General features: G+C 41.0%; 1 protein-coding gene across 4 annotated transcripts; it reads left to right on the top strand.

The window, feature by feature from the left end:
- Positions 1-35: 35 nt before the first annotated feature.
- On the top strand, positions 36-9986 carry si:dkey-222f2.1 (keratin, type II cytoskeletal 8). Of its 4 annotated transcripts, none has more exons than XM_037099672.1 (11): positions 36-173; positions 2099-2405; positions 6068-6276; positions 6357-6417; positions 6708-6803; positions 7193-7357; positions 7573-7698; positions 7795-7938; positions 8499-8575; positions 8667-8713; positions 8882-9986. In XM_037099672.1, exons 2-11 carry the CDS (start codon positions 2337-2339, stop codon positions 8986-8988), a joined length of 1101 nt encoding a protein of 366 aa, XP_036955567.1. In that variant the 5' UTR covers positions 36-173; positions 2099-2336; the 3' UTR covers positions 8989-9986. The 4 variants fall into 4 exon arrangements, with proteins under 4 accessions (XP_036955567.1, XP_036955565.1, XP_036955566.1 ...); XM_037099670.1 differs by lacking the exon at positions 36-173 and adding an exon at positions 311-458 and having other exon boundaries at positions 1811-2405; XM_037099671.1 differs by lacking the exon at positions 36-173 and adding an exon at positions 319-458.
- Positions 9987-13161: the final 3175 nt, after the last annotated feature.

Below are 13161 nucleotides of genomic sequence, written 5' to 3'. Positions count from 1 at the left end.
CTTTAAAAGTAACGCAATTTCACATGTAAAAAAAATTGTGACGAGTTAGTATTGGTTGTGTCTGTGAGTCAGGCGAAGTAATTAAGTCACTCATGACTGGTTGTTGTGGAAAAGTAGCGGGTTGCTGAGTACCGATGGCCGGTTCCTACACAACATGTGTCCGAGTCGTTACTGTAAGTGTGAGTGAGGTATTACTGTGTGAGTGTGATTTTTATGAGTTGGACAGAAACATCATTTTTAAAGACTTTTTTTGTTTTTTTTGTTTGTTTGTTTGTTTGTTTTTGTTAGGGTTAGGGGTGAATAACTTTTATTGGACATTAGTCCATATAGTCCATTAGTCCATATAACTTTTTTTGGACATTAGTAAAAAAAAAAAAAAAAAAGGAAAGAAAGAAAAAGATCTAATTGGAGGGAGAGGGCCACTCTATAACTTCCGCCCCTGAGATTACAGCTTGCAGGTAAGTACTTTTTTATAAATGTGGCAGGTGGACATAACGTCGTTAGATTGTGTTTGTTGTAGCCAATTTTGTACGAATATGATCTGTTGTGTATGGGAGTCACCGGTGAACAGGTGGAGAGAATTGGTATCATGGAGGCAAACAGTTTTCCAACCGTTCGTTTGTGTGTGTACATCTGAGATGTTTTTCTGTCATATCATAACGTTAGTCTCTTTGTTTTTCCGTCATATTTACACGTTGGTTTGAGTTTAGTCATTCAGCATAGCTGGTTTTCTGTAAATATTTTTTCTCTGCATTTCATAAACGGTAAACGCATACAGTATGGCAGACCCCAACTTTTTACACAACAGTGCAAAATGACTTCAAACTCCCTAAAGTGGTAATATTGTGGCTAGATTGCAGCTACAGTGTTGTTTAACAGTGTTGTCTCTGATTCCGTGTTTTGTGCTGTGCCAGTTCCATAGTAACGATGTCGGTAACAGCAGACCGCCTATACCCGCTTTTTTTCACCGCGTGGGAGCCGTTACCCGCGATGGCCGAGCGGTTTAAATAAATGTAACTTCGAATGTCCTTAGTGCGCATGCGCACAGCCGTTGAGATGAGTCCGTTTCTGACCACAGGCAAGGTGTTTGTACTGTAACTATCGGATGACCCCGCTGCAGGACTATTTGTACAATTTTCTGTAAAAAAGTAAAACTCAAGCCTGACTAATCTTACTCTACCTGCTGAGGAGACTGATGTGGTCGCACTTGATAAGTGCAGGGCGCACATTTTTGATATTTTAATGAGCTCCAGTTCATGGCTGTGAATCTATTAAAGTATCAAAAGTCAGATGTACTTGGACACTTATCAGTTGCCATATTCAGCATTTTTCTGATTACTGGGATCAGTGTATTTAAATCTGACTAAGTATGCACTTATCTGGCTCTGATGCAGCACAAGAACTGCAAAGCATCTAGTAAATAAAATTAATGAATTAATGTAGTGATTAAAAAACGTTCAATACTTGCCTCCAAATCGTAATGCAGTGGAAGTGTAAAGTAGAAAAAAATGGGAATACTCAAGAAAAGTAGCCCAGTGCAGTACTTGAGTAAATGTACTTAGTTACATTCCATCACAGATGCATATATGTTTAAAGAATATCAGCTTGAATTTGTGTTTGTAATTTATTTTCATAATGGTTCCAAATGTGGGTTATCTGTCTGCCTGATCACCAATAATCATCAATGGCTCAAAAAAAAGAAATAATTAAAAAACACATTGGTTGTCTCCTAATTCATTGAATGTGTCAGCAGTAAACAGTAACTTTTAGAGCACTAGATATCTGACACCACGGCTCTCTTGTGCTCCAGCTTCTCTCCTCCTCCGCTGACTCCACCTGGGGAGGTTTAAAGGCCATGAGACACCTGAGACGCCTCACTGTGCTCAGACATCTTACACTCACCTGTTTCACTTCTCTGCCTCTCACTCACTCAGTTGTTCATTCTTTGCTCAGCACAGCCTTTCATCTGCAAGTCTTCTGTTTTATTGATTCATTTCTCTGTAACGTTTACTCTCCTGTTTTCCACCATCTGCTCTTCTTCCTCCATCCATTCATATCTTCCATCTCTGCACCCCATCATCTCCGCCTCCACCATGAGTCTGAGTCGTACCAAGCGGATCAGCTCCAGTAACTCCGTCCGGAGCAGCAGTGGGTCGAGGAGGCTGAGCGGTTTCGGTCCAGTTCAGGGGGGGTTCAGCGGCATCTCCCTGAGCAGCAGTTCCCTCTATGCTGGGACCAACGGGCACCACCACGGCCTGGGCACCCCTCTGGCATCCCTGTCGGTCAACAAGAGCCTGCTGGCGCCCCTCAACCTGGAGATCGACCCCAGCCTGTCCATGAGCCGAACCCACGAGAAGGAGCAGATCAAGAGCCTCAACAACCGCTTTGCAAGCTTCATAGATAAGGTAAAGGGCCGAGAGGCGGAAGTACTCAAGAACTGTACTTATGTGCAATTTTGAGGCATTTTATACATTACTTGTGTACTTTAATTTCCTTCTACTTTCTACAACCCAGAGTCCCAAAAGATTGGAAAGCTGTTTTTTTTGGTTCCACAATTATCCCAGTGTTGTGAAAAGTACACACAAGTCATATTTGATTCAAAGTATAGAATGTCCTAAAGTACCTCGTATTAAATTAAGTCAAGCATCAAAAGTACAACTTAAAGTAAGCTGCGCAAATATCTTTTGTGCTGTTTTCAATTTGAGGTTTAGCAACGTGTCACATTCTGTTTTGTTAATATGAATGTTCTACTTCTTCTCAAGTGAAATGTACAAAATGTAAAAAAAAGTTTGTAAATGATATGTAAGTAATTCGTGTTTCAGGCCAACATAATCCACAAAAACGTTTTCTGATCAGTCTCGATCTGTGACGTGAGACTTGTGGATGGGGAGTTGGTCAAAAGAAGCGTTTGGAAAACATCATCTTCAGCTTCAGCGAATTGCTCCTTAAATGCATAAAAGCAGCAGCAAGCGTTTGTAAACTGAAGTTTCATCATTACCAGAGAGGAAAAAGACAATTATTATGACGCTGATTATAACGACTTTCAGAACTAAAGCTGACCTTAATGAAAAAACTTTTCAAGGTCACAATGATAACACAATCTAACCTCCAATATAAGAGCTTGACTACACAAATAACTTCACCTGGCATTTTAGATCTGAGGGGTAACAGCGTTGATGTTCCTGAAGAACACAGCCTGCATACATTCCCACAGGAGACGTGACCGGCTCTGTGATAATGCCGGACATTGATACCGTACTTAGGGAACATCTCCGCTTTCTCACGGAGCAGGTAACACAATCTCACAATAGAGGCATTGTTGGCTTCTCACATCAACGGAGATACACTTCAGGCGTAGAGAAACAAAGTGCTGCGCTGGACCGAACTCTGTTTGTCCGCATGTACAAAACTAACCTCTTTGTTTGAGATTTGTCTGATTTAAAGGCACCACAAATACGTCAGACTTATACAGGAAGGTATACAGGATCCATTAGACTGCGTTTAAGCACCAAGCATCGATGACGTAAACAGTGTCCACCTCTCTTAAAATGACGTTGCACAAGTTATAACCAGCAGAGCAGATTGGCGGAAATGTTTAATTTGTACAGAACAGGAATTTAAATTATTTTTGGACACACCTACAAATCTATCCAGATGTTTTTTTCGCTTGTTTGTTTAAATCAAATGCAGTGAGGATGCGTGGGAGGAGGTATCCATCAGTCTGACCATTTTTGTAATGGTTCACTCTTACAAAGATTGAGTTTCAAGAAGCACAAATGGAAGCCTGTTTATATATTTACATGAAAAGATTAGCTAATGGAATAACTGATGGGAATAAGTGGTTAATTTTAAAACAACGTGATTTCAACACAAGTTAAAGCTCCGCCGCCAAGTTGTTTCGATGAACGCTGAACGACAGTCGTGCTTGTGAGTAACATTCACCATCAGAGCCTTCGCCAAACACGAATGGCTGGGAAGAGGTAACATGAGACGCAGGATCCATATTTTGATGTTCTGATCATGTCGAGAACCCAAAAAAAGCAGGAAGGGTCAATATTTCACTGGACCTCGCTTTGGTGCCAGACTGTGGTGACGGTTGTATCTAAGTTTACAGGAGAAACGCACTTAAACCCAACATATCTACATCATATGACTTCTGATGAAGAAATACCACCAGAATATAAGAGAACACACTTCAGAGAGCAGGTTAACTTCTGGTTTATTTCCCAATATGATTGACAGGGCTGATAATATCAACCAAACACAGCAGATCCAACCAAATGTTGCAAAATCAGTCTCCCATCGTAGATGTGTTGGGTTCACTCCATGCATCCCTCACTGACTTCAACACAGTCTGGCCCCAAAACAAGCTGATGTTATGTGCCTTCCTTCTTTTTTAGCTTCCTTGGATCATGTCAGGAAATAAATGAAAATGAGGCAGCGCAGACTAAAATCAACCACCGATGTCAGGGTCACAAAATGATAAATTTTGGCAGTATTGAGGGCAAGATTAGCGAACAAATATAATAATTATCATACATGTTGGAACCCTGCTGAGTGTGCATGCAGGCGTTGGTCACAAATAGACTAAAATTGGTCAGGAAATGTAGTTTAAATTGTTCTCAAGGCTGCCAGAGAGAATGACTTGGTAGTAAGTGAGGCAACAAGGGCCTGTGTTCGTAAACTCTCGTAGATTTTGTTGAAAATTATCCACCAAATTAGCTTCAGAGCTCCGAGACAAAATACTGAGAAACCTCACAGGAAACATTTGAAAGCTCGTCCGTCTCTGTAAACGAGCTGGTTGATGCGACGCCCCAGATAACTGGTAACACACAAAGAGTCCCTGTTCGCTCTTCTTGGAGTCGTAGCAGATCTCAGTTCCAGGCGAAGCGAGGTGACTTCAGCCTGGGCTCATTTTATTCTGTCGAGGTCAGTTTGGTGTTGCTCTGTTTTTATAAATCCAGGGGATCAGAAATCTGAATGATGCTTTCACATCTTTAAATTTTGGACATCCTGCTCATCATCAGTGTGTTGAGAAGAGAGTGAACTGATGAATGAACTAACCCGGCTGTCACTCATGTAATCCAACCCTGAGTGGGTCCAACAGCACTGAAACTTTAAAGAGCTGCGTCCCTCATGCGGAGCAGAAATGAGTCCAAAACATCAGGCAGCGTTTTATTTGTTGCACGATGAATGAAGGAGAGGTATATGAGAGGTATGATTTTATTCATTGACGCTGGTTGTTGTAGAAGTGATCCCTGAAACAATTAATGAGACTTAAACCCTGAAAAGAGATTTCAGTGAAAGCATCTGGGATTTAAACAGCCATTTAAACTGTATCAGTGGTTCTGGACCGCAGGATATTTAAGATATCTGTCCCATTTCTGTCCCATTGACTCGGGTTGTAACCCAATAAATCAGGTCAGACGTGGTGTGGTCGTGTCTCAGAGGGAGATTATTCTGCTCTGAACTGAACGCAGGCTTTGTGTTGGGAGGAGGAGGTACAATAGGAGGTGGACAGACCCGGCTGCAGGCTGGAAACCCGAGCTGTGCAGATACAGGAGTACAGTCAGGCGCTGACATTCACATCCAGCTGCTGGAACGATGCCGCTTCGGAAGGACAATATTCTATGGCTGCAATAATGATTATTTAGATTATATGCTTCAAATTGATCAAACTGTTATTTTTTTAATTAATTATTAGGTCTGTAAAATGTCAGAAAAGCGTAAAAAAAAAAACTTCCCAGTATAATTTCCCAGAGCTAAAAATGTTGTCAAATTATTTTGTTGTTAAATTAACAATCCAAAACCCGTCACTGGGGCTCGATAATCAAGTAGAAGTAAAATTACTCCCAGCCTGATGGATATTTTGGCTGTAATTTAAACTTTTTTTTCAGTAAACATTTAAAGTTTTAAGTAAAACCCTCCTGGAGGATCCCTGTGTCAGCAACAGATTTGCTGAAGCCGCATGAATCTAAAAAAGTCAAAAATAGTTGATTGAATACAAAACGATTGATTGTGTCAACACCACTGATTTATTTACACCTTCTGTCTCATTTTTTTCCAGGTGCGTTTCCTGGAGCAGCAGAATAAGATGCTTGAGACGAAGCTGGAGCTGCTGCAGGGCCAGGGGGTCGGCCGATCCAACGTGGAGCCCCTGTTCGAGGCCTACATGGCGGGTCTGAGGCGTCAGATGGACCTGGTCAACAACGACAAGATCAAACTGGACGGGGAGCTGAGGAACATGCAGGGCCTGGTGGAGGACTACAAACACAAGTAAACAATCTCCCCGTGGTGGTAAATGATGCTGCTGTGAGCTCTGTAATGAAGGAGTATGTGTCCTGTCTCTGTCACAGATACGAGGACGAGATTAACAAGAGAAACAATCTGGAGAACGACTTCGTCATCCTGAAGAAGGTCAGCATATCTCAAACACACACACACATTAAAATGTTACAGGTGTGGTGAGTAAGATGAACCGCTCTATTGTCCTTTTCTTTTGTCCTCATTGTCTTCCCTCTCAACATTCGAGCACGCCTCTTTTTCTTTTTTTTTTTTCTTCAGCGTACATCAATTTTCTCCTCCAAGTGTGTGAGAGGTTTGAACAGCTACCGTGACCCTCAGCTCTTTGGTCCTGTTTAATCTCTGTGTGAGTGAATGTTTCTTCGTGTGTGTGTGTGTGTGTGTGTGTGTGTGTGTGTGTTCAGGATGTAGACTCAGCCTACCTGGTGAAGGCCGACCTGGAGGACAAGGTGGGATCTCTGACCGATGAAATCAACTTCCTGCGCAACATCTATGAGGAGGTACCGCAGCCTGTTCGTGCCTCAGTGTTACAACAGATTCATCAGCTTGCGGTCTTACTTCATTTGCACTCTTTTCCCGTCTGATATCAAGCCTTAAATATTTCTTTTTTTGTTGTCGTTGTTGCCTTTTGTCAGGCTTCTCATTAGAAAAACAATGAAAAGAGCTCAAACATCTGCAGCGTCACACAAACATGCCTGGATATTTGATTTTTGGATGAGCTAAAAGTCTTGATTTTAGTTTGATATTGTAATTAAATGATTATGATATTGCTGCAAATGTGAGTTTTATATACACGTTACGCAAGTTGTCCTTTCACTAATTACTGAAGTTGTTTTATTGAATATTTTCTGTCACTTATCACCTCCTCCTGTTTTGTTCCCTTCACCAGGAGCTGCGTGAGCTGCAGGCCAGCATCAAAGACACCTCTGTGGTGGTGCAGATGGACAACAGTCGCAGCCTGAACATGGAGCAGATCGTGGCCGAGGTCAAAGCTCAGTACGAGGAGATCGCGGCCCGCAGCCGAGAGGAGGCAGAGGCCTGGTACAAGAGCAAAGTAAGGACCGAGGAAACAGCAGACAATCACTTACCACCACTAAGCTTTTATATTCAAAGTATTCAAATCAGCTTACCAAGATTACAAAAAACAGATTTTACATTTCATCAGCTACACCTGTTTGAAGATGATAAATCATCTCCTTGTTGGCCAAATGTTCTGTTCAGAGACACAAGACAGTCATGCAGTTAATGTCGACCTTCCTCTGTCTGCAGTTCGACCAGATGTCGGTGCAGGCGAGCCAGTACGGAGACGAACTCCGCCTGGTGAAGGGAGAGGTGGCCGAGGTCAACCGCCTGATCAGCCGACTGCAGAGCGAGATAGAGGCCGTGAAGGCGCAGGTACAAATACAGAGAAGTGTTCAGATGAGCAGGATAAAACTCTCTGGGTGATTCCGGACCAGCACTGTTGATTTCTTTGTCCCTGTGGTCCGTCAGCGTGGCAGTCTGGAGAACCAGCTGGCTGAGGCGGAGGAGCGAGGAGAGCTGGCGGTGAAAGAAGCTAAAGCTCGGACCAGAGACCTGGAGGACGCACTGCAGAGGGCCAAGCAGGACATGGCCAGGCAGCTCCGAGAGTATCAGGTGAGGGAGGAGGGGAAGAAGGACGGGCAGCGATAGAGAACAGATAGGAAAGAGCAGAAATGAGGATCGAGGTTTATTGTCAGTATACAAAACACAGTGGTACACTAGACACATAGAAGCAGGAAGCAGATCCCAGTCTGCTTCTGGAGACTTTTAAAACAAGTCCTAATCTACTTCAGCTGTGCAGGAAAATGCTGCGAGTTTGTTTTGCTCCAAAACTTCACCTGACTTTCCATCAACATATGATAATGACTGAATCTTCACATTTGGGTGACTACTCTTTTAAGAGGAACTGTAATTGTTGCATTTTTTACACAGAAATATTAATTTGCAAAGTAACTAGTAAATAAAACTGTCAGGAAAAGATATAGGGAGGTGAAAAGTTAAATATGTCCCTCTGAAATGTAGCAGACTAAAAGAAGAATGTACCATGAATAGGAAAAGATTCAAGTAGCTAAAACTTGTATTTAAGGACTGTACTTCTTTAAAAGAGCAAGTTAACGAATGATATAGTAAAAAGCTCCATGGTATGTGAGGTTGATCATCCTTTTCACCTGCAGGACCTGATGAATGTGAAACTGGCTCTGGACATCGAGATCGCCACCTACAGGAAGCTGCTGGAAGGAGAGGAGGACAGGTGAGAGGAGGAGAACGGGAGGCGTGATGACTGTCTGTGTGTCTCCTTCAGTACAATATACCTGCTGACCTTTCTGTCTCGTCTCCTGCAGACTGGGACAGCAGTCCATCCTCAACATCCAGGCCGTCTCCAGCAGCAGTAAGTCACAAACTCACCCGAACCTCCGCCTGCACTGAGGACGTGACACGTAACTGATATCTCGATGCTATGTTGAGTTTTCAGGACGTGATTACACTCTTTGTTTCGCCCTTCTCTCTCTCTTTCTTTCTCTGGCTCACCTTTTTTGTTCCTGTAATCTCTCTCCAGGTAATAAAAGTACTAATGGTTACCACAGTAACAGCAGCTCTCCGGCTCCAAGGCTGCTGATAAAGACGACTGAGACCAGAGACAGCAGCAGATACAGCATTCACTGAGAGGACACACACACACACACACACACACACACACACACACACACACACACACACACACACACACACACACACACACACACACACACAGGCATGCGTGCAGTGGTGGAATGTAACTAAGTACATATACTCACATTACAATATTGTACTTTATACTCCACTACAATCTTAACTTACTAGAATCACTTATTAATATACAATCACTGCATTGAGTACTTTTATTTTTAACACTTGAACTACATTTTCCCGATGATACTTTTTTACAAAAGTAATATTTTGAATGCAGGATTTTTACTTGTAATCATGTAATTTTACTGCGTGGTATTAGTACTTTTCCTCAAGAAAATTATCTGAGTGTCTCTTCCACCACTGCGCACACACACACACACACACACACACACACACACACACACACACACACACACACACACACACACGTCTACACTTTTATTTTTTAACAGGTGTCGTCTGTGTGCAGGCAGGTGTCATATAATTACTAACTTTTACTTAGTGGTGAATAATGAAAAAATAAAATCATTTATTCATATGAACATGGAAAATTAATGAATTGGAAATAGAACTGGGATGTTTTTGTGTCTGATATGATTTTAACAACATAAAGATTATAACGTGTTAACTGTAGTTTAGTTATACCCAGTAGCGTTGGGGGCCTTTAACCTTCTTTGGTTCTTAACCAACACTGAAGTAGACGTTGTATTATTTTCTGTGTTCAATTAATCTGTGGTGAGATTATTAGAATATAAGAATATTGTAGTTTTTAAAATCATTTTGGGGATATTCTGTTATGCATTTTACATCCAACACAGTTTTGTGTCTTTTCCAGCTCAGTTTTTTTACTCTGGAGGTGTTTTTGTTAGAACGTACTTGATGCTGTTATCAGATAAACTCGGTGTTTTAAACTACAGATGTCATGGGGTTTAAATGTCTTTATTACTTTACTGCCATTGCATTACAAATAAAGTGAACATTAACTAAAAGGACTCTGGAGTTGTTTTCCTTTCCTGCCTCTTTAAATTATTTTCAGACAAAGTTGTGGAGAGAGCTGCTGTCTTTTTGACAAACAAGTGACTAATATTTCAATCTACAGACATGAAAATTATTAAATATACAAGTCAAATGCATTACTTTCAATATGTAATGAAATTAACGCCACTTTTTATAAGAAATCAACACATAAAGCACATACATTGTATGACGTAAACTGTTAGGGGACAAAACATGACCAGATGTTAAATATCTAGTGGAGCTCAGAGTGAATGAGACCGATGGGGAAATAAACAACAGTATGCAGATGCAGGATTCAATTTTATTCAATTAAAATTGTACTTGGATTGTTTTGTATTAGTTTTTTCTCCTGTCACTGTGAAAGTCTGTGATTTCTTTGTAACACTGGACTGAAGCAGCTGAACATCTTCAGTGAGGGTTCTCAGTTCTCAGTTGCAGCTGAACACTGCCATCTAGAGGTTCATTCATCCATGTGCACCTCAACAAACTCCATATCAGGTTTTGTCAGGTTGTGTCATAAAACTGAGATTGGAATCCAATAAAATATAGTAAGTACATTTTGCTTATGTGTATGGTCAGAAATCCAGATTTTTCCATTAAAGAGAAAATGCAATTTAAACAAATATAAAAACTGCTTCCTTATGTTGTAGAGGTACAGATGAGTGTTTAGGCCAGGGGTGGGAAAATTATGAGAAGGTTAATGTTCATAATTAAAAAACCTGTTGACCTGACCTGTTGGTGGAGCTAAATGTCACAACAGGATGCAGCAGAGGACTTGAACCAGGGCCAGACTCCCGCCCACAGACTCTCTGAGGAATCCAGGTGGTGCGCGCCAAAAGGGGCGGTCTCGCTCGTTTCCCGCGCGAAGTTTGGGGATTTCCCTCCAAAACTGTAGATTCCTATATTAATGGCTGGCAGGTCTTCACTCTGATCGGAGCAGCTCTTCTCTGAGGACACAAACATGGTAAGTAAACTGCTCTGTATAATCTGCTTTATGTGTCCAGTTACCTGCTCAGTACAGGTGTATTCATGTCTGTGTTGGGGTAGTATAGATCAGTTATTACCTACAGATCTCAGGTAATTAGCCCAGGTGATGGTCCTTAATTTATCAGTGAGCTCAACATATTAACTACCTTCATGCTTTGTCTAAGCCCAGAAAACTATATATGTGTGGGTTACAGGGGAGCCAGCCTCCCTCTCATGTTGGTGAGATTTGTTTTTGCCTCAAATTTTTCTGAAATAAGTCGGAACAAAGCTTAGGACTTCTCATCAAACTGTTCAGCATTTAGGTAAATTAGGCTGGGACATAATTCTCTAACTACATGCAATGGACATGATGTTTTGTTCCGTACACCAAACTCCATTGTAATTTTGGCCGTTTTTCCTCTGCTGTGTTAATTACATGAGTAATGCACAGTTAAGTAAATGTAGGTCACTTTATCATAACAAGTCTGTAGTTTTTGTAAAATCGGCATGAAACGTTTTTGATTTGTATGTATTCTTTAGAAGGTCTTGAAATCAGGTTAGCTAATGTTTGCTGGTCAGTTTAAGTGAATGGCTATGTTAGCTAGCTGACGTTACAGTTGTTGGAGATGCACTGTTAGCAGTGGCTCTGCTGCCTTTATTAATGGGTAAGGATACATATACCGGGTACTGACAGTATAAGAAGTTAAAGAGGTCTGAGTCATTTAATCATCGTGTTTTTACAGACAGGTTAGCATGTTAGCTAACGTGCGTGTTTGTTGGTGAGTGTTAGCATGACGCCATTATCGTGCTTTGTGATGTTAACTTGTACTAGCATTGTTACAGCTGAATATCAGAATACAGCACAGTTAGCTAACAGGCTCCGTATGTTGTGTGTAATAATGTCACAGTATTTTGGTATGTCAGCATCTAGAAGGTCATTTTGAGCAGCTAGTTTGGGTAGTTTATACACACAATATGCAGCCTCATTGTAGCCTGCATATAATGGATTCAGTGTGTTTGTCCCAGTTGTGGTTTAATGTGGTATTTAAATCACTGCACTGACTCCCTGTCTGTCAAAAAATAGACTCTAAAATCATATTACTTGTGTATAAAGCACCAAATGATCTCAGGACTTCATACATTTACTTGACTTTTGGTTTACCTTTAAAAAACACATTATTAAATCAGATTATAGTAGATTTAACAATGCAGAGTGATGTCATGCTCATGGTTACAGACTGCTATATTATAAAATTATAATCCTGTAAGAAATCCCCTTTTTGCTGGATGTGTCTGTACTCTGATTACACCTTTTTTTTCCTGTTACAATCAGAATATATACACACACACTTATCCATGTAGTCATCGTGTTATACTAAAATACTTCCTCCTCTCTCTTGGTGAACAGTGGGACTTGTCTTCAGTTTCAGGTGGAACAGCTCTGACCTGTACGGTGATCATACCTGGAGAGGAGAGACACCGCGTCCAACAAGGTCAGTGCAGTATAGGTGCAAAAATTAAAGGCAGAAAGTGTGAGATTTGTCAGTTGCTTTTCATTAATACTCTAGGATCAATAAATGATTCTAAAGCATAGTCGAGTCTCATTCACAAGTCGTTGAATACCGACAGTTTGGGTTGGCAGAAGCCACTACAGTGTCACTGTTGGGACACTAGTCTCTCTCCCTCTTGTTAATTAAAAAGGCAAACACATTTATAAACAAGCATTGTACAAGTTATTTCAACTGGAAATAAAAGTAGAAAATAAAAGTAGTATTTTAAATGGGTTTTACAAAATGCTATATTGAAAGCATCTGGCCTTGTTTCAATTCAACATGTTAGATGGGTTTTGTTTACTGAGAGGAAATATAAATATATATAATATAAATGATAATTGTAATTGTATTTTATTTAACATGTATATCTACACTAGTCAGCCACAATATTAAAACAATTGACAAGTGAAGTGAGCATTGATCATCTTGTTACAATTAAATGTTCTGCCGGGAAACTTTGATTTCTGTCATTTCTGTGGATCCTCTTTGACAAACACCAGCCACCCAAACACCGTTCAGACCAACTACACCCCCTCATTGCAAAGAACCCACGGTGTCAAACTGGCCTCCTCATCCTCCAGATCCCAATCCAGTTGAGCATCTACGGGATGCATCAGAACCAACTCCTATC

The sequence above is a fragment of the Acanthopagrus latus genome, chromosome 6 (genome assembly GCF_904848185.1).
Source record: "Acanthopagrus latus isolate v.2019 chromosome 6, fAcaLat1.1, whole genome shotgun sequence".
In the NCBI taxonomy this organism is placed as follows: Eukaryota; Metazoa; Chordata; class Actinopteri; order Spariformes; family Sparidae; genus Acanthopagrus; species Acanthopagrus latus.
This window is presented reverse-complemented; position numbering and strand designations above follow the sequence as displayed.

Coding starts and splice junctions, on each gene's coding strand:
- si:dkey-222f2.1 (XM_037099670.1), top strand. CDS start 2,094: ATGAGTCTGAGTCGTACCAAGCGGATCAGCTCCAGTAACTCCGTCCGG. Junction 2,406..6,067: donor TTGCAAGCTTCATAGATAAG/GTAAAGGGCCGA, acceptor ATTTTTTTCCAG/GTGCGTTTCCTGGAGCAGCA. Junction 6,418..6,707: donor ACTTCGTCATCCTGAAGAAG/GTCAGCATATCT, acceptor GTGTGTGTTCAG/GATGTAGACTCAGCCTACCT.